Source organism: Brachypodium distachyon, chromosome 2 (genome assembly GCF_000005505.3).
Source record: "Brachypodium distachyon strain Bd21 chromosome 2, Brachypodium_distachyon_v3.0, whole genome shotgun sequence".
NCBI lineage: Eukaryota > Viridiplantae > Streptophyta > Magnoliopsida > Poales > Poaceae > Brachypodium > Brachypodium distachyon.
The window spans coordinates 34,424,400-34,448,328 of NC_016132.3; the positions used below are offsets into that span (position 1 = coordinate 34,424,400).

Genomic DNA, 23,929 nt, shown 5'->3' on the forward strand with positions numbered 1-23,929 from the left:
ACCCCAAATACATAGTAGAACTCTCTAGCATAGAACCTTGGTATAGACATTTTGTCGAACAAGTAGCGTGCAACAACGATTGTACCTAGACAAGCGAGAAACTTGGGAGACCAGATCAGAATCCAAACGAGTTTTGACAACTGATGTTCTCTAGACTGAATCAGTTCGGTTTTTTTCCAGAGTTTGGTTCCTGTTCTGTATAAGTAGGATGGAATCGCAGAAAGTAGATTACATGCACGTATACAATCTTGCTCAATCATTCACTCATTATACTACCAAGCAACATCCAGTTACATGCCCAAATCCGATGAATAAACAACAAAATTTAGAGAAGTATGGCTGGAATCTGGATGGCTTAAACGTACCATGAAGAGAGAGAGATCCAAATATTCCAGTTGATGTTCATTGGTGCCCTCGTCGATATGGAGTAAATAGAGTGCGTATCATGATCTCAGGTCAAGAGGAAGTGTGATTTCATCATCTCCCGCTGTATAATAATCAACGAAAAGATAATAAGATGCAGAAGATCTGACGCTGAAAGGAGCAAAACATGGAATGGAAGCATCGTCAATAAATGTGCATTCATGACTGCAAATCAAATGACGTGCGGAAAATTGTTGGATCCAGTAAGTCTCAGACTCAGGGTGTGCTGATTTCGTTTCTGCCTTGTAATCTTCAACACATTTGCTATTCTCACCTCTGTTGCACAGCAGTGGCAATCTGGTTGCGTAGGTCATCATCTCCTACGAGCTTCTCCTCGCCATGGCTTAATTAAGAGGACCAATAACCAAGACGGTCATGACGACGAGGAACTCGTCTTGGAGAGCAATTTCCGGGATCCTCGACACGGCAGAAGTACATTGTTGTGCAATCGGCTTTGCGTGGAAAGGTGAACTGATCGATAAGCAAAAACAAATCACGGTCCAGATATGCAAACTGATAAGAAATGAGCGGAAGAAGGCTCACAATTTCGGTCGCGGCCGGAGCCAGTTCGATCTGCGCCGGAGTTGGATTGAACGAGACGGCGAGGCGAGATTGGGACCGAGGCGGAGCCGGTCTAGGAAGCTTGAGGATGTGGAGTCCTGGGCTCGGACAGAAGTTTGAGGTTTGAGACAGAAGCCGTAGCCGGGTAGGGAGATGGCGGCGCAAAGAACAGAAGAAGAAGAAGAAAAAGGCGTGGAATGGAAGAGCGTGGACCACCGCCAGCTGGAAATTAAGATGCACTACTACTAATTAAATATCCATTAAATACGTAATGTCTCACACTAATAAGAAAAGGAAACATGGCCCTTTTTACAGATCATACATGACTAGATCCCATATACATACGCGAGTGTACGTATGTTGCCGAACAGAAAACAGCTAGATGTATATCCCGTTTAATCTGGAAACTGTAACATGCAAATTAAAGTTTCGACACTAAGTTAGAAACCCAAATCATCTATGGTACACAATTAAATGGGAAAAATATTGTAGTATAACTAGGAGTAAAGAAAATGCAGTAGCCTCATTTAAAATATATGGTTTCAATATTATACGTGAAACTACCGTTGGTGAGCTAATGCGCGCCATTTTAAATGTGCTTTTCTACAGTACACTAGAGTTAATACCAGTCGTCCATTTTTTTAATTAAAAGATCAGATTAACTGCTACTCCTTGTTACTCCAATTTAGGTGGATGGAGTATCCTCGTGGAGTATTGAAAAGACAGAGATAAAAATGTAATTAGCCGGATAAGAGAGAGAGAAGAAAAAGCTTCAGCCGCAATTTTAACCCGACGAGAATTATCCCCTTTTCTTCTCCGTCTCCGGCAATCCGATCTCACCGTGATAGGGGAAAGGTGCCCGATCTTTTGATGAGAAGGTAGCTATGGATTATGGTGGAGGTCGACGTTGACGAACTGACTACAAACGTGCGAGGCGTTGTGCCTTAGCGATCGCTAACCAACTTCCGAGGTTATTGACCACACCGGAACTAGATTTTAAAAAACCTGATCACGAAGGATCAATTCCTACAAGCAACCGAAGAACTGACAAGAATTATAGATGCAATCAAGATATTACGAATAAAGATGAAGCTTTATAGATGGCATTCTGCAAGCGCTTAGTACAAAAGGTCGATTTGACACTTGTGCCTATGGCGAAGATTAGCAATGGCTAAGTCTTAAACTAAACAAAATCCAAGTCTAAACGATGACCTAATGGGGGTATATATTGGGGAATAGAGGGGTATGCGGTCAGCCTTGGAAAAGGAGGCCGAAAACCCTCTCTAGGTTGGTTTCCTTAACCTTCACAGACTCTAAAAGCTCATCCCCTTTAAGTGGACGAAAATTACATGGGCCTGGCCCAAACTTAAAGGTGACGCATCACCAACCATATAATCAGACGGACGAAATTATGAAGTAGCAAGCTCTATATTTCGTCCACGTCTTCATCATATATTATGGTGGCTTTAAAGTTCTAAAATCTCCAGTGATGGCATCATCTTCAACCCTCACACGCTTGATGCCGTCCTCTCCATGCATGATTATGCTCCAATGCATGTACCTCTCATCCATGCTAGGTCCATCATTTCTAAGTGTAACAAACACATCAGATTTATGCAGCATCATATTCTCATGTATGTGAGAAATCGTTCCAAGAAACGAAAATACGTGATAATAAAGTTGGCGTGCACGAGCTCTTGTGAGAGGTCCTTCTATTGTGGCTGTAGGTGCAGCAGTTATATCAACATGTGGGATGTCCTTATCATACCGGAGCAAGGAGGCCCGCCATGGCGCGCTTCAAGCAGGGCGGCGGCGCGCGCTGCTGCGAGGAGGCCGACGCCGGCGCGCTGCGGTGGGGAAGGCGGCAGCGCGGGCTTCTAGGAGGGCGGCGGCAAACGCGTCTGCGAGGAGCCGAGGAGGGCGGCGGTGCAAGCTGCATGAAATACTTCGTCACTTAATATGGGACGGAGGAGTAAATTGCATGTTTGATTAAGTACCTGCATGGCGAGGGTGAGTTCTTCTTGCTTGAGGGACTCGACGTGAGAGTGGAGGGCATCGAACTTAGCATGGAGGGCGGCAAAGCCATGCTAGAGCTGGTTGGAGTACCACGGGTGGCTCTTGTTCTGGAACCAGATGGCCACCTGCCGGCCGCCGGCGGTGTTGTCATCCCAAGCAGTGGCTGCGGCTGCGACAGATGTGCCGACGAAGATGCTGGCGTGTGTGTACAACAAGCTTCAAGGAAGGGGATGAGCCACTGTGGCTGATCTATAGGCAAGCTAGGCACTGACCGGTGGACCCCACCGGTGAGAATCGGTGTTGAGAAGCCAAACACATATTTAAGACATGTGTGCAACAGATTAGACAAATATGTGGTTATTTCTGAAAAAAGAAACGTTCAAGTCGTGTTTTGCGCAAAAAAACGACGGAAAACTAGTGGAACGTGGAATTTCCTCCATACATACTTCTCTGTTTTTTAACCGAATATATGCTTCTCTTCTTGATTGATACTTCACACTTTTAGCACGCACAGGGTCAAACACCAGTTACAACCCCATACTTGTTTTTATAAAGTTCAGCTAGCTCGCCGTTCTTGGATTTGTAAAGCTGGCAATCATAAGAAAAAAGAAAAAAAAACACCTCTTTTTACAACACTTAAAGTCGAACTGACATTATATTATTATTATTATACTTCCTCCTATAAGTGACGTGGATTTGTACTGTATTTTGGGAAAGTGACGTGGATTTGTATTGTATTTTGGGACGGAGGGAGTAAGTTAGAGCATCGCTGCCTATCGATCCTCAAAGTGAACTTGAAAAAGTGGTCCGCCTGATGTCCATCAAATTATTTCGTGGATTGGATTTCACTTGCCTGTCTACGGTTCCCTTGCGTGTACTCGAGATAGGTGTTTTGTATAAATGTTTCGCCATATTATTAAGTATTCTTCTTTAGTTTTTTTCTCTATCTAGAAGTGGAATAGAATAACCCGGTTGAAGGGTAATGATCATACGTCTATAATGCATTGTATGTCCCAGAATAGGTCCTATTCTTCTACCCTTTCCGGGTAGTCGATGGCTATTCACAGCTACTACCTTAACACCAAAGAAGAGTTCCACCCAATGCTTTATTTCTGTCTTAATGAATCCTGATTCGACATTAAAAGTATGTCCACCGTAATAGATCTGCATTTGTTTAAATGTTGCGTTTTTAGAGGAAGGCAAAGTTATGAAATGTTTTTTCTTTGAAAGTTGAATAAGAAATGTACACACGCCAAACGTGATGGTACCCTCTCACTATCTACACCCCGCGTCCTGTCCACACATATGTGCCCCTCACTACCCCACCACCTTCCCTTAATCCCCTCACATGCGGTGATTAGCAGCAGATGGCTCTCCCCTTCGTCCTTCTCCCCTGTCTCTCTCGCGTCTCTTTCTCTCACCCCTGCTCGCCCCCACCTCCCGTGTCGCCGCTCCCTCTCTCCCCTGGATGAGCGTCAACTTGCCGGACCCGCTGGCGCCCATCAGGCCATCACGGCCAGGATCTCGCCCTCCCTCGCCTCGCCCGACACGCCGTCCAGCAGCACCCTGGTCTGCGCTTCACGGGGCACCGTGGCAGTCGACACGCGGTGCAGTGGCAACAGGCGGTGCCCGTGGCTAGGGGGACGGGCACAGGATGAGGCTGAGTGCCATGGCCGCCATGGGACGGGCGGTTCTCCCATCCTCCCCGCGTCAACCCGCCGCCGGCCTTCACCGATGAGCTCGGCAAGCCGCCGTCTTGTTTAGAACCCGGATCGCCCATTGGAACCCGGATCCTTTTTTTAATCGTTGATCCATCGACTGATTTCTTATGGTTGAGGATTGATTAGGTAATTTGGTACTTCACCGATGAGGTACTGTGTTTTCTTGATCTTGGATGTTTGGTTTCTTTTTGAATCTTGTATCGTGATCTTGCAATTTTGTGCCGTGAGTACCTTAATGTACCATGCGATTTTTGAAGTGGTTTCTTCTTTGATGATTGTGCTGTGATTTTTGATTACCATCATTTACCATGGGTACGACTAGGTACTGTGATTGTTGTGTGATGTTTTTGAAATTGATGACATACATCATGTGTATATTGACAAGGTATTACAAATTGACGAGGTACATTGAGAAGGTGCTTAATACTTTTGATCATAATCGTAGTGCAGATGAGTATTGATAGGGTATTTAAATTGATGAGATACGTATATTTGACGATATGTTGCCATGTACTGACATGTACCTGATGTACTTGCTATGTATTACTCATGTACACGAGATATTTAGAACTAACAAGATCATTTACCATAATGTACACAAAATATGAACTTAAAAACATGTCATGTACCATAATGTGCCTAAAAGTGAGAGAGAAAGAAGGGAAAAAGCAAACATGTGGATAGGAAGGGAGTTTTTAGATATCGGAGGGTATACAGCCTCCGCGTTAATGTACACACCCAAACATCAGGATCCCGAACGCCTGCTGATGTCGAGCTGTTTTGCTCCACATTCGAGCAGACCCAAATTTGCCTACTGGACCGGTACTCAACATTGAATATTGGCATTTGGGACTTCCACAATGTGGATGTCTAATACCAAGGTCCAATGTCTAAATACAAACGAGGTGTAAAAGATATTACATACAAACTATTTTGTTCTACTTCTGTGCTTCACCAGAAGACACAAAACGCAATAGCCCAACAGAACTTCGAATGGAATCCTGACAATTAGTGTCAAAGAAAATAAAGAGATGGTTGAAGAGTGTCACTGGGATAAAATGATTGAGATACTCGCATTTCGCCCATACGAAGAGAAGGGTTTTTCAAGCGAAACAGTGAACACAGGATAAGTAAAAGGTAGATTAAACTTCCATACTAAAAAGCAAAACATGCAAATGATGATGAAGCAAGCCTACGATCTACATTCTGCAACACAGGATGGTGCAATTACAACATTTCAGAAGGATCTGTGAAATAGCATTTTGGTCTTCGCATGGAGCACAGTTGATACCAATAGGAAAACTATGGTCAAGCCAGTGCTTCAGTCTTCTGGAACATACAAAACCGTCTCGTCAAGGCGGTACATGAAAAATTCCATATGTATCTCTGGCCTGGAGAAGCTTAGTAACTTATTGCAGAACTTTTTAATGGCTCTGCTTTCAGTGATTGACCGATCGAAAGTCACCGTCATCTGTTTTAGGACTGTCGCGCAACTGAAAAGTCGCTTTGCAAAGGCAACTTCATGTCCAGTTCCTCTTATGTTTTTGAATTCTACTTCCTGGAGGCGATCCAGCACGAGTGCCTCAGTTCTCCAGTTTGATGGCTGACCACATGGGCAATCTGATGGGCATGGCTCCTGAAACTAGGGGCATACCCACATATTAAGGTTAACTGATATAGTTTGATGCATAAAAAGAGAGTAAACTGGAAATTTTGAGAATGTGCATGAATACTTCAAAATCATTCATCGACAACATTTACAAAAGAGCAACACATGTTTGCCTACTGCAAAAAAATATGGTCATTCTGTGAAAAGTGAAAGAGGTGCAGCAGATAATACTGAATAACTTGCAAAAATCCTCAAGTACTGTGCTATAGATAACCTGTATTCAAGGGGTTCAACTAATTATGGATACCTGCTAACAATTACGAATCAGTCCCGGTAGTTTAAAATTACTCGAATCATTTGGACAATTTCTCACCCATGAATTTTCATGTATCAGTTGACATGTGCATTGCACTTATACAGCTACTAGTAATATATTAACAAAGTAACAAACAGATAAAGAAGAGCAAAGTATCAAGGTCAAACGCACACCCAAACATGGAGTTTCATAAGTAGCATAATATAGTAGTAGCATGCATGCTGAGCCAAGAAATGCAAATGCATTGCTTGATGTGGCACCACTCAAGTGACACTTAAAAAAAAATAGATGAACAAATTAAGGATAGGCTTACTTTAAAGTGGAAAGCGGGATCAAGTGCCAGTTTTGTAACACCAGTACACATCCTGAGGAGATGGAACACACAGGGTCCAAATGAGTGTCCTTGTGCAGCAACATCAAGGGACAAGAATGTAATGCCAGGGAGCCTTGTCATGTCTTCCATCAAGTATTGTTTGTCAAACATGTCCTGTAAGTTTGTAGGAGCCAAAGAAAAAAAAGATCACATATAACAGTAAGAAAAGGACACAGATATCTTATTTATGAAGCTATTAGCACACAAAAATCATAGTTATTATAAATGAACAATTTAGTTTGATGATTATAATATACAATCTGTGGTCCGTGCAATCATGATTGTTTGATTTCTCTCGAAAGTCGAAACTAATATACTTGTGCAAAAGTAGTGGTAATGTGCAACTTTAACACTAACTACCGAAAGGATAGAAAAAAAGGATGCCAAGATGATACTGAGAAATATAAAGATTGGGCGGGCTTGGGCTCAGCTCAGCCCTGTTGCAGGGACTTGAGCAAAGCAAAATAGGTTAGAATTTCACGAGGCTATTATTATGCTTGCAAGTGGGGTGGTTTGGTGTGGACCTAATGCTGAACCTCTGGCCCTGTTGGAAACTCGGAGGTGCAAGGGTTACCCCGGACCTCAAGTGCAAGGTAGTCGCTGAACCTAAAGGTGAAGAAAGGAGGAAAATTGTGGTGTACGGTCATGCATGGCGGGAAGGTCGCATGATCAGTTCTGGGAAGGCGACAGTGGCTGTCGAGGAAACATTGGAGACTAGTGGATATAGCAGCTAATTCTGGAGATGTCTCGGATCTGTGGAGAGCGCCGCTGGCGGCAGTATATGGAGCACCGGAAATGGCAGTAACGCTGATCAAGTAGCATGAACAGGTTTCACCGCAGGGCAAAGGGGTATTTCCCTACTGGAACCTAGAAAAATTAGGACCGGCCCTTGACCCATTTGGGACTAAAATATAGGGGCAGTCCAGTGGATCGATGGGCCGAACCAAACCATGTGCATATGTGGCCTATTCTCAAATATCCCAAATGACACATCCCTTCAGTGTATGTTCATGTTTGGCTTCTCTATCTATTCATATGTTACCAAGTTACAATGATGCAATAGCTCCACATAAGAGGAATTAACTCACCGCCTGATAGACCAGAGTGAGCTTTAGTTTTTGCATGACCCTGAACCTGAAGCACTGCAAGAGTCTCAGTATATGAGAATTGGCTGACAAATTGTCTGGTCCTCCGTATGTCCGAAACATACCAACTTCCAAGCATTGGAGATGAGCCATCTGGCCAAGTTCAAAAGAGCTAGGATGATAAGCATCCTTCCAGGTAAGCACCAACAGACTGGGAGCTGAGATGCTCGCAGTCCCAACCAGTTGACCCAGATTCATAGAATTAATAAAGCAGTAGGCCACGGTTAACTCTTCAAGTGCTGGTGCCACAACAGTTAGCTGCTGAAGTTTATTCAGATTCAGCAGCTTCATTTGAAGGAGAGACTCTGAGTGGACGGTGAATTTGTCCAAGCCATACAGATTCGCCAGCTGAATTGTCCGGAGAGAGTCCGAATGGACGGTAAAGTCACCGTCGCCAATAAATTGAGCATTGCGGAGAGTGAGTACCCGCAAGGCTGGGCACCGCAACGAAGATACAACATCACTGAGCGGGCACTCGCCAAGTAGCTGGACCTGTTCCAGGAAGAGCTCGGTGAGACGAGCGAATGCACCAGACGCCGGCATCGCGAGGCGAAGAGACCCTAGGTTGAGCCAGATGAAGGTGGAGTTCTCGAAGCATGGGAGCTCAACTCTTCTCCCGCCCAGGTTACGGTTACTGATGTGGAAGATCATATCGCCGGAGATGCGGTGCGCGGCGATGGGGAGCCAGGCGCGCAAGGAGTCGGGGTAGGCTTCAACGTCAAAGGCGACTAGGCGGCGGAGGACCGGCGCTTCGTTGGCCACGAGAGCATGGTGTATGCGGTGAGCGGCGCCGTCGGAAAGCTCAAGCTCCGGGAGAAGAACCCAGAGGCGGCGCCAGCGGCTGGAGAGTACACTGGTCTGAGCGGCGGCGGCGGCACTGCAGAGCTTGAGGAGGATGTGGATAAGGATGTCGTCGGGCAGCGCACTGAGGCGGTCCTCGTCGGCGAGCTTGGATCGGTTGGCATCGGCCTCGTCGCTGTCCTTCATGGAGGAACGATCTGGGGGAATGGGTCTGGAAATTGCAGCTGCGGACGGGGAAAGGAACGGTCTAGGGTTTAGGAGTGGTTTTCTTTTAAGAACTAGGGTTTCGGAATGGTTGGCATTGCCTGTAGGGTTTAGGATTCGAAGCCCAGGATGCTCCGTTGGAAATTGCACAGTCCATGGGCCAGAAAATGGAATATCGGCCCAGGCACAAAAGCAGTCCGGCGTTTACCATCCAGAAATTTCACCGTTCGCTCAAAAAAAAATCCAGAAATTTCACAGACCATGAATTCTAAATTTCTAATGGAGCATCCCGAAGAAAGAAGTTTTATCAATGTCACCGAAATTTAGTAAAACAGAAGGATACAAAACTATCACGTTAATCTATCCAATATATTAAATTAAAGTTGGTGGTGATGGTATGGATTTCGCAGTAGGTCTTTTCATCAAAATTATGTGTATATGCCATCTAAGGAAAAAAACGCGTATGTACCCGAATCATTTTTTTCTATCTTTTCTCCTCACGTCTCGCCTCCCTGCTGTCACCTCACGCAAGAGGCGGCGCTTCTCGGCGGATCTAACTATCCAAACGCAAGCCGGGGACTCCCTCTCGAGATTCCACGATACAGGACGGGGTTAGTTTAATTCGCGCCCCTGATTTTTTGCCACAGCAAGCCACGGTCATCCCCTCCTTCGTCTTCCAGCCTTATCCACTAACCAGCCACCCCTTGCTCGCACGACTGCACTTCACCCCTGCGGTCCTGCCCTTGCCTCTGTTCTTCCCCTGTACTCACCGGTCGGCACTGTACTACCTGCAGCAGCAGCAGCACAATTGGGAAAAGAATGGGATCATGGAAGAGCGGCGGGATTTACGTCAGAAGGCACGAGATCTACAGAGAAGATAGGAAATTTTGAAGGTTTTTCGCAAAAGAAGAGAGGGAATTTTGGAGGCCGGCAGATATAGAAGAATGCCTCGATTGAGAGAGAGAGAGATGCGAGATTGGGATATGGATGCCTGGATGGGTCATTCCATCATGGATCACTGGGCCAGTTTTGCAGTTTTTTGGTCTTTACTTTTTTCTACGGTTGGATTTATTCATTATAATCATATGAATAAAAAAACCATCCACTTGCCTTTTAATCAGTATATATTTTATTTTTTATGTATATGCATAATTTTTTTATTCCGTAGCAACACACGGGTCTCTTCTTATTTTACACGGTAGACAAAAATACGTTTGTATTGCTTGATCGTGCTGGGACCATATTATAATGTTCAAATTTATCTTGCAATATGCAAATTACCTAAGTGTGGATAAAAAACCTATGAGACCTGGTCCTAATCTCAATCCCGATTCCCATGTTTCTGGTTTCCCTACTCTGGCAGGAGTGAGTATCTCATTCATTCTACGATCCCTGTTAGTTTCTCGTAAGCAGCCGGAGGACTCTTTTAGGGTTTTAACCGTCGTCTCTTCTCCACGAACACTTGTCGCAGCCGTCGTGGGTTTGATCTGCGACACTACGGCCGCGCTCATGGCGACGAGCTGGAGACCAGTCTTTCTGGTTTGATTCTTGATTCTGTGTCCTCTCCGTCTAGGTTGCGTCTGATGTGACCATGAATTCGTTAGCTGCACATTGGTTCTAGGAGACAAGAAACGCCAAGTCGGTTAATTCAGCATCATATTTTTTTTCTTCCAATTCCAATATGTACGGAATATAAATTTTATTTGGCCGTAAAATTGTCTAAACTTTGACCATCTTTATAGTAAAAAAACATATCTGTTGTGCCAAAGATCATTAGATCCATTATAAAATATTCCCAGAGTATCTTGTTTTGACGAGGACACTACAAAGTTCGATAATTTTCTGCTTTAAGCTTAATTCAACTTTTGAGAGTTTGACGGTGTACAAACGTTTTTCCGTCCATTGCTACATCGTCCTACTAATTTTCTTGTCTAGCTATTTTCATATGTATCGGCGTCTCAAAGCTGCACACTATGTACTAAAATTGAAATTGGCCGTTTGAAAATGTACAATTTTGACCAGCCGATAATGTTTTTGTTTTTGTTAATGTTTTTTGTCTATGTACTTGCACGGAGAAAGTGAATTCAAATATTCACTCCGTCTCATATTAAGTGATAAAATATTACATGCATCTAAATGGTTTTGAGTACAGAGACATTCATATTTTGACAAATTTAAATCACTTGATATAAAACGAAGACCTAGAAACTTTTTTTTTGAGGCACTTGGAAACTTTGCTTTGAGCTGCGTCAACTCGCGATCCGTTCGCACAAAATTAGGCTGGAGACGGCGAGACCCGCCCTGTGAAACCCACCTATACAGAGTACATCACCGAGCAGCGGGCCTCCAGAAGCCTCTGCCTCTTGCTCCACGATCCGCCGCTGCCGCCGCGCGCCATCTCCGGGAAGGCGACCTCGGCCAGCGCCTGCCGGACCGCCGCCTCCATGAGCCTCACTCCGGCACCGAGATCCCCGTCCTCCTCCTCCTTGCGCAGCAGGAACTCGTGGTGCGCCCTGCCCCCCAGGGAGGCCACCTCGGCCCGCAGCGCCCTCAGCCCGAGCCCGCGGAACGCCCCGGCGAGGCCCGCTAGGAGGCCCGGCCCGTCTTCGCAGCTGACGGTGGCCCTGACGTACGTGGCGCGGTCGCCGCCGGTGGAGGCGCAGCAGCATCGGACGGTGACCTCGTTGGCCTCCGGAGGGATGGGCGCCGCCGCCGCTGCTTGTGTGGTTGTTCTGGCGGTTGTTTTCCGCTTCAGGTCCTTCACTTGGTTCACCACGCTGGCTAGCAAGCTGGCCTTGTCCATCTGCTCACAAAATTAGATGAGTTCTCCATCTGCTCACTGAAGAAGATAAACAGGAGTATTTGGCAATGCTGTTGCTAAGTTTTTCTGGTTTGTGTCTGAGAATGATGTGACTGAACTTTGTTTCAGGTGAAAATTCAGCCGGTCTGTTGATTCGATTCTTCCAAGAATTGCACAAGTCATCTGGCTATTGTAGTTTCAGTCTGAACAAGAAGTGATCTGAAAGTACAATGCTCGGAAGAGTTGTTGCGGACCTGGCTAGCATCAGGGATCATTCTCCTCAGGGTGGCCAGGTGGGCATTGATCCTCTCCCGCCGCCGCCTTTCGGCCTCGCTGTGGACCTTCAGGGACCTCCTCATCTCCGTCGAGCTCCTCCCCGATGACGACGACACCTCTGGCGCGGCGGTCGGAGGCTGGCATGTGGTAGCCATCAATCTATCTCTAATTACGCCACCACCCATTTCTCCTCACGAATGAAGAGTAGTGAGCTAGTGGAGACTGGCAGACTGCGGTGGAGGGAAGTGAGCTGCAAAGCTACTTGCATTGGTGCAAGAAGAATGAGACGGTTGAATGGATATGGCTGTGAGAGTGAGATATGATGATCGCCTATTATATCACGAGTAACGTGCAAAGTGTTTTATCGTTTCGGCCAACCACCACCACCCTTGGGCATTGTTTTTCCACGTTTGTTCCCCACCAGAGATGCGATTCTTTGGACTGGCATGCATATCAATCCAGTTAATTACGCCAGTCATCGTCTATCTTGGGACTCTCACGAGTAAGAAAGAGGATTTGCTTGTGATCACTGGATTCCTGTGAATTGTCTTTTTCAGATGAGATGCAAGGCACACATCCAGATCTACTGATTAGTTACTAGTAGTTACTGCCTGTTAATCAGAGAGATGAGGAGATGGCTAACTGAACTTCTGGATTGAAGAGTAAGCTCTAGCTAGACACCAACAGTATCTGACAGGAAAAGGATTGGCGTGCAGCGAGCTACAGCCGCCAGCAGCCATTTGATTTTCAGCCTTTCACACTGGCTTTGCGGCTCTCACACTGGACCCCCCCCCCCCCCCCCCCCCCCCCCCCGCTTGGATCCGTCGGCTGGGCTGGCCGGCTGGGCTCTACCACTGTGATTTTGCGCACGAGGTTCTTCACCGCTATTTCGTTTTTTATGGGTGAACACTGACAAACTTTTTGTGTCCCTCAAGTACCGTCGATAATTGGTATGAAGAGGACAGGACGCCCTTCCGATAGAACGCTGTGAAAAGCCTTCTTGTGTGATATAAGTGGTGCCTTGCTCACTCACCACACGGAGAGAGATCCTCTGACTGCACATGATGAAATGACATTTGAGTCGATGACATGCAGGCCATGTAGTAGTGTGATCTTTTTTAGGGACACATGTAGCAGTGGGATCCAATCCTCACTCGCCATGTGGAGGCAGCTACATTCCTTTAGGACGTGATTCCATAAAGCAGGGTACATCAAAACCGGAGGACAAGAGCATCTCTAGCAGAGGCTGACGGGGCCGGCGGCCAGAGGAGGGGCGACCATGGGCTCCCTCGCCATGGCCAGAGGAGGTGCCGTGCGGGTGGTGGTGGCGCCAGAGGCGACGGCCGCGCGTGAGGACGAGGCAACGTCGGCCAGAGGAGGGCCCATCGCGGCGGCCTGAGGAGGGGGAGCAACGCCGCAACCAAAGGAGCTGGTCGCTGCTTTGCCCCGTACTCTTGTCTCCTTCCACCTGTTGCGTCCGGCCTGCGTCGAGGAGGGGGAAGGGGAGCTCGCGCGGCGGCCAGAGGTGGGAACTAGGCGGCGGTGGCCTGAGCAGGAGCTCCTGGGCGCGGCGGTGGCGGCCTGAGGAGGCAGGCTCAACGGCTAGAGGAAGAAGAAGCTTCTGACCGGGCGCGGGCTAAAGCCAACCGTTTCTAGCGGATCGGGTTGCCTGTTCGGTTTGCTTGTGATGCTGAAGATATTTGGATTTTTTGCCCGCCGAGATCGATTTTCGGGTCAGACCTTGTTTTCGGTATCGGTTCGGATCAGTTTTTTTTCTCCGAATGCTTAAAGCGACAATTATTTTTCAGGTCTGTTCAGTATCTGCTAGAGATGCTCTAAGAGCAATGCATGCAAACAGAACAATTGTCTTGCTTCCTTGAGAAACTATGCCAAAAGCCAAAATAATAATGAGTGGATGAAGCGGAGCGGACTGTGGAGGCTGGGCTTGTTGCGGCAATTGGAACCGAAGCCAGTTGCCTAATGCAGTTCAACTTTCTTCAAAAAAAAAATGCAGATCGACCAAAGGTGAAGCCGGTAGTTGTCATGGCGGCACGCGTCGTCAGTGTTGTCATCGTATTATTATTTTTATCATAAAATGATCATAATCTACCGACCGATCAGGACAGAAATATCTTCCGCTCCACCGATCTGACGCTTGGAGGTGGGGGTCTGCACCATCATCATGGTCCGTGATGATTAGTCCAATGCTGCATTGTAATCTCCTCGTGCTTCTCTCCTGTGTTGTCCATCTCTCGTGCTCCCTAGCTAGATCTAACCAGTGGAGGGAGACTTAACAAAGTCTTCTTCTCCTTCGCTCCAGGATAAAGGAAGAGCCCCGAGAACTCGCCGTGACCTTATGGTGAAGCTCATGGTGGAGGCGTGGAGATCCATCGATGGTTCTTCGCGACATGGAGCCCGGAGAGGATCGACGGTGGATGAATCGAGACTTACCAGATCCAGCGACTGTGGGCTCTAGTGAGCCTGTTTCGTTGCCGACGAATTCAATCAGCAAGGTGTCTCAAATGTGTGTTAGTAAAAGGTTAACAAATTTATGATTTTTAATGTAAAACGACATGCTGCGAGTGTGTATGTTAGTTTGCTCTGTACACAAGAATGTTATATTGCAACGTTTTTAGGTGGTGTGAGGGATGTTTTTTAGTTGCAAATACTCCCTCAGTCCCGAAATAAATGACGTGGATTTATATAAGATCTTATAGAAATTCATGTCACTTATTTTGAGACGGAGATAATATATTTTTTTGTTACTACTTCACTCTGTCTGGATGCTAGGTTCATTAGTCTTTATGTTACATGTGTCGCGATTCAATTTTTTGTTATGTTGCAAAGAAATATAAATTCGTTGCCGTGCGTATGCTAGAATCTTGGAAGATTTTAGGTGTTTTTGGAGAGATTGATATTGCATGGATACGGCATACGTAAAAATATATTGCATGTAAAAGTTGACGATGCAACAATCTGTCATTTTTAACTAGTTCAGGCGGTGGAAAAAACCGAAAAACTTTAAGTGCTTATTCGGTTTGCAAGATTTTTAGAGGATTTCGTACAACATTTCAAACCTAAATTTTTTTTCTTATGTATATAGCATTCATTTGACAGGAACATACATGTTATATTTCTAAAATTTTTGTATTCTTATTATTTTAAAATCCTACAAACAAAATAATCACTAAATGTGTCCATCGGTGAAGATTTATTTGACTCATGACATCAAGGGTCATGGGAAGATGAGATGGAGGCAGGGGAGAAAGTGGTGACACGAGGAGGACTAGTCCCACTTGTCAGTGACTGCCGAACGCAATCTGTGCGTACACGCAAATCCCTGGCGCCGGTCCCTACCTCATCACGGCCGATCTGGTACCAATCTATCACTGACATCTGGTCCCACTTAGATCGGTTGCCGTACTGTTTATTAACTCTCGAAATGGCTGGATAGCTACAAGCTTTCCGTCTCTCGGTATCCTTCTCAACTACTTCTCCCTGTCTAAATTAAATCAAATTAGAAAGCTCCTCTTCCTCGGTCGAAGAAGCTCGGATCCCCGGAGGAGCTGTCAGCGTGACCTCGGTTGCCTCGGTGATGGGGAGCTTGCGAGGTGGGCGGTGGACTGAGCTCCGGGACAGGCGGGTTTGGCGGGTTGACCGGTTTGGTTTAGTTTTGGTGGATTTTGATTCTTCGCGCTGATATCGTGCAGGCAGCGCCGGCGGAGAGGGGAGGAACGAGGACGGAGGGAAGGTCGGGCTGCCGGCGTTGGAGGTGGCGCTCGCGTTCCCGCAGGCCACGCCGGCGTCCCTGTTCCCGCCCTCCGGTGAGATCTCTCGCCCTGGTTCCTCTTTATTTTCCGCAGATTCCTGTCGTGGATTTAATTCCTTTTGTGGATTTAAATACAGGCGTCGTACTGGTAAAATTACTGTTTTTTAGGGCATTAGAAAAAGTCGTTGGGTGAACTGTCTTGCTTCTCTCTTCTCTTTGCAGAGGACGGTGTCAGGGTGTACTGTTCTGTTTATCCTGTTTCCACGCAATGATCAATAAGTACAGGACAAGCATGATTAAATTCCTCAAAATAAAAAATAAGAATGCTTGTGTTGATCTCTTGGACACATTGATCATTGGATGGGTTGCTTTCATGAAGTACAATCAAGTTGCAATTCGCCCTGCACACCCAAGCAGAAATAGACTTGTCGTCTTCTTATATTTGTTAACACAGAGTAGTTCGATCCACTCACAAAAAAGAGAAGAGAAAGTAGTTGCCTCCTCTTATTTCATAATCTTGCAGGCTGCAGCTGCCTACTGGCCTACAGCATGTGATTTCTACATTGTGCCACATGTTACCTGTTTGTAAGTTCATTGATTGTTGCTTGCAGTATCGGACTACTACCAGTTTGATGATTTGCTGAGCGATGAAGAGAAGACACTTCGGAAGAAAGTACGCGCTATTTCAGAGAAAGAAATCGCGCCCATTATGACAGAAGTATGTTCTTTGTACATGCATTTCCCAACCTGTCTCATGTTCTCAGAGATATAGTATACAATCCGGACAAGTTTTACGGGTGAAACATTTGGCTGATCCTTGTGGCTGTAATGTGGTTCGTTATTTGAATTTCTACTCTTCCTAGACTACCTGTTGTGCTGTAGTAGACTAGTAGTGCCTGATGTATCGTAAACTATGTTTATTTTGCTTTTGCAGTACTGGGAGAAGGCAGAATTTCCATTTCATGCCATTCCCAAACTTGCAACTCTTGGCTTAGCTGGAAGTACGACGAAGGTACGAGGCACACAATCTTCTTTTTAGGCTGTACTTCATAATGCTGGATTTGACCCAGACGTGCAATATTATAATTTGTCTTCTTTTACAAATTCTTACAGGGATATGGGTGCCCAGGACTCTCACTTACAGCTAGTGCTATTTCTATAGCAGAAGTTGCACGGGTCGATGCAAGCTGCTCCACATTTATTCTAGTGCACTCCTCTTTGGCGATGTCCACGATCGGTAATGCTAAGGAACATTTTTTCAGAACATTCTGTTATATTCTGTCACTTGATATTGCATTTTAACTCTTGATTTTGTGTGAAGAGTAGCCCTTTGTGGATCGGAAGCTCAAAAACAGAAGTACTTGCCATCGATGGCTCAGCTTAAAACTGTTGGCTGCTGGGTTAGTTAAATCAATCTAGTTTACACTTAAACCATTTGTAGCTTCAGTGTGCTATTTTGATATTTTCTCTTCCTAAGAGTATGTCTATGTTCCGCAGGCTTTAACAGAGCCAGATTATGGAAGTGATGCAAGCTCCTTGAAAACTTCAGCAACCAAGGTTTAACACTTACCACTGCAGTGTGACAAATAAAGCAAGCTTTTTCTTTACTAAATTTATCATGTTATGTTTTAAGGTACCTGGTGGTTGGCTTCTAGATGGTCAAAAGCGCTGGATTGGTAACAGCACATTTGCAGATGTGCTCATAATTTTAGCTAGGAATGCAGACACAAAGCAACTAAATGGGTAATCATCTTGTTTTGGACTATTATTGACAGCATTATTTTTATATTATGTACATGTCAATATGATTTTATTTCTCTGCTGATGAATGCAAAAGTATCGCGCATGTGGATGATTAATCTGATACATTTCCTCCAGATTCATTGTGAAGAAGGGGGCTCCTGGTTTGAAAGCCACAAAAATCCAAAACAAAATTGGACTCAGAATGGTACAGAATGGCGATATTCTTCTGAATAAAGTATTTGTCCCAGAAGAAGACAGATTAACAGGCATCGATTCATTTCAAGATATAAGCAAGGTACCGGATACGTCTTTTGCCATCCCAACTTCCTTGCTCTATCTGTTGGCCAATTGGAACATGCTGCTTGATCCTGTTGTTTGTAATCATAGTTTTCTTTCACTCTTGAACTGCTGACAGGTCCTCGCGATGTCGCGTATTATGGTGGCATGGCAACCAATTGGCATAGCAATGGGCGTCTACGACATGTGCCATCGGTGTGAATCTCATCTCCCTTTCACTCTGTACAATCTTTGTACTGACCGATGCCTATTTAACTTGCACATTTGCCACTGGATAGGTATTTGAAAGAAAGGAAGCAGTTTGGAGCTCCACTGGCAGCCTTTCAGCTCAACCAAGAAAAGCTTGTTCGGATGCTTGGTAACATCCAGGCCATGGTTCTTATTGGTTGGCGCCTGTGCAAGCTTTATGAGTCAGACAAAATGACACCAGGCCATGCTAGTTTAGGCAAGGTTCGTACACTGCAGCTAGCAGATGGTCTTTTTGTTTGAATCGCATGGTGTTGTTAACTTATACTAAGTAACAAATGAATTCAGGCATGGACATCCACCAAGGCAAGGGAGGTAGTTTCTTTAGGTCGCGAGCTGTTGGGCGGAAATGGAATTTTGGCTGATTTTCTGGTAGCAAAGGTACAAGGACCTAACATTTCTTTACACTTATAAAGATCTGATTTGGTGGTCATCCGTTTCACTCCAACAAGACTACCCCCTCCGATTGCTACGGAATCATCTGAACTCATTCTATACAGTACATATATGTATCATGATCTTTTGACTATGGTTGATTGGTTTTGACGATGTTTCGAGATAATTATTAGCCGTAGTACCTTGTAAACGATTTGCTCTTCCTTTTTTTCTTGTCAAGAATATGACCATAACTACTTCAACCCTTGCAGGCATTTTGCGATCTGGAGCCGATTTACACATACGAGGGCACTTATGATATCAACAGCCTGGTGACTGGAAGAGAAATCACTGGGATTGCTAGCTTCAAACCCGCTGCGTTGGCGAAATCTCGGCTTTAATAATTGTTATTCTCCAGCTACAATGAATAAGTACAACCCCACCTTGTATTCTGGTGGGTAATATGGGAACAAGTGCAATAGAATTCAAAAGGATCATGTGAAATTGCATGATGAATGGTAGCATGTTGGGATTAAAAAAAAGATCATGTTAAATTACACGGTGAATGGTAAATATGTAAGGCCGGGCCTGGATTTGTTTGTGGTAAATAGTACAGCCCATGGAGGTGTTTGTTTTGTGGGATCGTACCAGCGTATGCATAACGTACTGGTACGATTTAGGAGCATTCCTCTTATGGTATACTGTGAGATACTACAAAGAGTGGAAACTCAAATGCACCCAGTAGCTCACACGGTGGAAATACTATGTTTTGAATGTCAAATTCTGTAAAAAGTGCAGAAATTTCTCTATGTACCTGCAAATGTTTATGGCAAGGTCAGTTCCGTACCGTTGTACAAAACTTATCCTCGATGTGCCTGTAAATGTTCTTGGAAACGAGGTCGCTCTGTACATTTGTAGAAAACAATGAGTTTAGTGTTTAAAGTGCTCTTTTTCAGAGAAGTGAAAATTACTTTTCTTAGGGCAAAAAAATCTATTTTTACCACGGAAACATAGAAGCAGTTACGTGTGTGATTGTTTACACTTCTTTTAAAGTTTACTGATCACCGTAGGAGGGAACCATTTTGCCTCTCTCGGCGAAGAGTGGCTTGTTCTCTCTCTTTTTTTTTGACAGCAAAAGACCCCTCTTTATTGAAGATTTGAAACAACTGTTACATCATTTAGAAGTAGGGGAATTAAGCTAGGTGGGGGAGTATCGACCCAGGAAGTAGGAATTGATTAGCCTCAGGATTGCAGTGCATCACCGAGATCTTCACAAAATCTGTCATGAGCCGATTGCAATCTTCCACAATGGGAGCACGATTATTATTATAGCATCTCTCATCGCTGCATAGGATATTCAACAAGCTGGGAATTATCAGAGGATTTGACAGCTCTATTCCATCCCAGCCCATTTGCTAGCTCCAGGCCATGCTTCACTGCCAACATCTCTGCCGTCAGAACATCAGAGACGAAGTCGATACGGTCATTAGCAGCCGCGAGAAGTTACCAAACGGGTCACGGATGACCACTCCAACAGTTCCTCGCAGCTCATCCGCAGTTCTCTTGTCCTGGGGAGGAACTACCAACATGTCCGCAGAAGATAAACTACGAGTAGGTTTTAACGAGTGGTAGCTTGATGATCATAAAATAAATATATTCCCTCCGATCCATATTATCGTCTTAAATTTGCCAAATATGGATGTATTTATGCCTAAAAAACGTCTAGATACATATAATATTTCGACAATTAATATGGATTGGACGGAGTAAAAAAAATTAAAATATGATTTGTTATCTTGAGATGTAAATCATTGGACGGTGAGGACCTAGCAGCAGATGATACCCCCAACTTTTGTACAATTGTATGCACCGTCAGCTTGTGGGCTCATCGCTTTGTCTATTCTGTTGTCTTAATCTGGTTAGGTTAACCACTGTGAAAACCGAAAAATGTAGTGACCCTGTGAAAAAACGATATTTCATTTTTTTTTTCCAGTTCTGGTTTCGGTGCGGTTGTCGCTGTGTCGGTTTTTCTTCCCCCACCTACTTCAGAATATGCTCACTGATTTCCGCAAAAGGATAGAGAATATTAATATTTGTACAACGTGCTAACCTGTCTTGCTACACAAAATATATTAAACAAGTGAGTGCACATATAATTTATATACCAGTCATTCATCTTGTGCCTTTTAAACAAATATATTCAAATTTCAAAGTGCTCTGTCCACTCATCTCCCATGCTACTCATCAACATCGCCATCATCCTTTTCTACAAAAACAGGTACCAGGAAAAATGGTACTCCGTAGTTTGATATTTGTAGATTACGTCAGGTCTAGATACGTGAAGACTAATACAAAAATTATTGTAGATGTATCTATCGGCAGTACTAGGTCAACAACCCAACTTGACCGCAGTATCAACTATGATGACAAAAGTAATAGAGTAGTACTCAATGACATCATCCTCAATGGCATATACACTCTTCATCTCCTGATGACCCAGCAAGGCATTCAACCTTCATTCGCCATGCCTCCTATTGCCATCCTATTCATGTTTCTACTCCCCACCCTGCATAACCCTGCATGTTCTGCAGCAAGAAGCACAATTTCAGCAGGCGAGGTGCTGACTGGCGCCGGCAAGCTCGTCTCTCACAATGGGAAGTTCGCGCTCGGCTTCTACCAACCAGGCAGTGAGTACTCCTCCCAACAGACTCCCAGGCACTGGTACCTAGGCATATGGTTCGACAAGATACCCAAGTTGACCCCAATATGGGTCGGAAATAGGGAGAACCCAATTATAGACCTTGATAACTCAGAGCTCAAGATATCCGATGATGGTAACCTTGTCATCTTAAATCGAGCCACCAAATCGACAATTTGGTCAACCCATGCAAATATTACAGCTAATAACATTACAGTTACGATCCTGGACAAGAAAATCTCATAATACAAGATGCATCTAACTCGTCCAAGATCATATGGCAGAGTTTTGACTACCTTACTGATGGTACGCCCCCTGGAGCAAAGCAAGGCCTGGATAAGGTCACTGGTTTGAACAGTAAGATTGTTTCCAAGAAGAACTTGATTGATCCAGCTCCTGGACGTTATTGTATGGAATTAGACACTACCGGTCCTGGACAATTCCTCTACAAACTATGCAACTCATCTATCGTGTATTGGTCTACTGGGGAATGGAATGGACAATACTTCAACTCAATGCCAGAAATGTCACGACACAAGCTTTTTAGCTTCGAATTTGTTAACAATGACAAAGAGGAGTACTTTATACGCCATTTACTAGATGACAAGATCATAGCTGTTAGCCTTTTGGACATCTCTGGACAGGGAAAGCAACTCATCTGGTATGAGAGTTCACAAGATTGGCTGACAGTCTTCACACAGCCAAAAGATCAATGTGATGTCTATGCTACATGTGGACCATTCACAATCTGCAACAGCAACAAATCCCCAGTGTGTGATTGCATGAAGGGCTTCTCAATAAGATCACCTAAGGATTGGGTGCTGGAGGACCGATCTGGTGGGTGCACAAGAAATATGCCATTGGACTGTGGAAGCAGGAATCAAAGCAGAAATGCTACAACAGACGTGTTCTATTCCATGACAGGAATTACACTGCCTACAATGGCCAGAGTTATAGAAGCTGTTGGGAGCACAGATCATTGTGCACAAGCTTGCCTGGATTATTGCTCGTGCATTGCATATTCTTATGGCACAAGATGCTCACTTTGGTATGATGACTTGCTTAACGTTAAACATGATTATACACGAACTACTAGTGATGGAGAAGTTCTCTACCTACGTATCTCTGCCAAGGATGCAGCAAGTTCGAGAAATAAAAAGAGAGGAAAAAAGGGGGTCATTGGGGCTATCACTGCTGCAGGTGTTGTCGCTTTGGGTTTGTTGACAGCTTTTATGATGTGGTTTCTACGGATATGGAGGAGCAACAGGAAGCTAGCTACTGCAGTGCACAATAATGATAAAGGTGGCCATGGAATTGTGGTTTTCCAATACGTTCATTTGCAACAGGCAACTAAAAATTTCTCAGACAAGTTAGGAGCTGGAAGCTTTGGATCTGTATTCAGGGGGTTACTAACCGACATGACAGCTATTGCAGTGAAAAGGCTTGATGGTGTTCGTCAAGGAGAGAAGCAATTCAGGGCCGAAGTGAGTTCGATTGGAATAATTCAACACGTCGATTTGGTTAAACTTCTTGGATTTTGTTGCGAGGGCAAGAGCAGGATGCTTGTATATGAGTACATGCCAAATCTTTCCCTTGACGCACATCTCTTCCACAGCAACAGAACAGTACTAAATTGGAGTGTCCGTTACCAAATATCCCTGGAAATTGCAAGAGGATTAGCATACTTGCATGAGAGTTGCAGGGATTGTATCATACACTGTGATATCAAGCCACAAAACATACTTCTTGATACCTCATTCGTACCTAAAGTTGCAGACTTTGGTATGGCCAAATTTCTAGGGAGGGATTTTAGCCGAGTTTTGACTACATTTAGAGGAACTATAGGTTATCTTGCACCTGAATGGATTAGCGGAGTGGCCATTACACCAAAAGTTGATGTCTACAGCTACGGGATGATGTTGCTTGAAATAGTATCGGGCCAGAGTAATACGTGTAAAGGAAATACTACCAATGGTGATCATTCAGCATATTTCCCTGTACAAGTCGCACGTAAACTTCTGGACAGAGATGTTGCAAGCTTGCTGGACATCAAGTTACTTGATGTTAACCTGGATGAGGCTGAGAGGGTCTGCAAGGTGGCCTGCTGGTGTATCCAAGACAGCGAGACCAATCGACCAACCATGGGTGAAGTGGTTCAAATTCTCGAGGGTTTGTTAGAACTCGAAGTACCCCCGTTGCCAAGACAGCTTCAAGCTATTGCAGGAAACTCGCCTTAAACATACTTATAGCGCGGTCTGAAGGCAAAGCTGTACTAGTTATGGTTAAGATGTGGTACTCAATGGGAATAACATTATGGACCTTTTTGCTTCCATGGTTCATAAACATTGTAAACCTTTATCTTCTGAACTTATCTTTGACGCATCCAATGATATTTCGGATAGAATGATCCCATGACTATCTTATACTATGACTAGCCTACTAGTTTCTCTGTTTTGTGCATTCAATGCTGGATGTAATGCACAGAGTTAGTACTCAGTAATGATATTTAGGGCAAGTAAGCTTCCATATAAGCTCTGTGTTGAGTAGGAATATTTT

At 44.8% G+C, this 23,929-nt stretch overlaps 3 protein-coding genes, 2 long non-coding RNA genes and 1 pseudogene across 7 annotated transcripts; 3 read left to right on the top strand and 3 right to left on the bottom strand.

The window, feature by feature from the left end:
- Positions 1–275: 275 nt before the first annotated feature.
- Positions 276–1,129, bottom strand: LOC112270670. Its single transcript, XR_002963062.1, has 3 exons — positions 967–1,129; positions 698–894; positions 276–487 (listed from the first exon to the last, which is right to left on the bottom strand). It is a non-coding gene; the product is annotated as an uncharacterized LOC112270670 (long non-coding RNA).
- Positions 1,130–5,770: 4,641 nt separating this feature from the next.
- On the bottom strand, positions 5,771–9,235 carry LOC100836753 (FBD-associated F-box protein At5g38590). Its single transcript, XM_010233367.3, has 3 exons — positions 8,108–9,235; positions 6,960–7,133; positions 5,771–6,363 (listed from the first exon to the last, which is right to left on the bottom strand). The coding sequence occupies exons 1-3, from the start codon at positions 9,149–9,151 to the stop codon at positions 6,043–6,045; spliced, it is 1,539 nt and encodes a 512-aa protein (XP_010231669.1). The 5' UTR covers positions 9,152–9,235; the 3' UTR covers positions 5,771–6,042.
- Positions 9,236–11,248: 2,013 nt separating this feature from the next.
- On the bottom strand, positions 11,249–12,733 carry LOC100837065 (transcription factor bHLH30). The gene is made up of 2 exons (XM_003566458.4): positions 12,224–12,733; positions 11,249–11,972 (listed from the first exon to the last, which is right to left on the bottom strand). The coding sequence occupies exons 1-2, from the start codon at positions 12,428–12,430 to the stop codon at positions 11,484–11,486; spliced, it is 696 nt and encodes a 231-aa protein (XP_003566506.1). The 5' UTR covers positions 12,431–12,733; the 3' UTR covers positions 11,249–11,483.
- Positions 12,734–13,092: 359 nt separating this feature from the next.
- On the top strand, positions 13,093–15,018 carry LOC106866134. Of its 3 annotated transcripts, none has more exons than XR_002964182.1 (3): positions 13,094–14,270; positions 14,367–14,459; positions 14,566–15,018. It is a non-coding gene; the product is annotated as an uncharacterized LOC106866134 (long non-coding RNA). The 3 variants fall into 3 exon arrangements; XR_002964183.1 differs by having other exon boundaries at positions 14,372–14,459; XR_002964181.1 differs by having other exon boundaries at positions 13,093–14,459.
- A 675-nt stretch (positions 15,019–15,693) lies between these two features.
- On the top strand, positions 15,694–19,538 carry LOC100828594 (acyl-coenzyme A oxidase 4, peroxisomal). Its single transcript, XM_003568808.4, has 13 exons — positions 15,694–15,856; positions 15,956–16,069; positions 16,626–16,732; positions 16,949–17,026; positions 17,128–17,251; positions 17,341–17,414; positions 17,512–17,571; positions 17,648–17,757; positions 17,893–18,052; positions 18,173–18,249; positions 18,333–18,504; positions 18,589–18,681; positions 18,948–19,538. The coding sequence occupies exons 1-13, from the start codon at positions 15,841–15,843 to the stop codon at positions 19,074–19,076; spliced, it is 1,314 nt and encodes a 437-aa protein (XP_003568856.1). The 5' UTR covers positions 15,694–15,840; the 3' UTR covers positions 19,077–19,538.
- Positions 19,539–19,686: 148 nt separating this feature from the next.
- LOC100837371 lies at positions 19,687–23,765 on the top strand (annotated as a pseudogene).
- Positions 23,766–23,929: the final 164 nt, after the last annotated feature.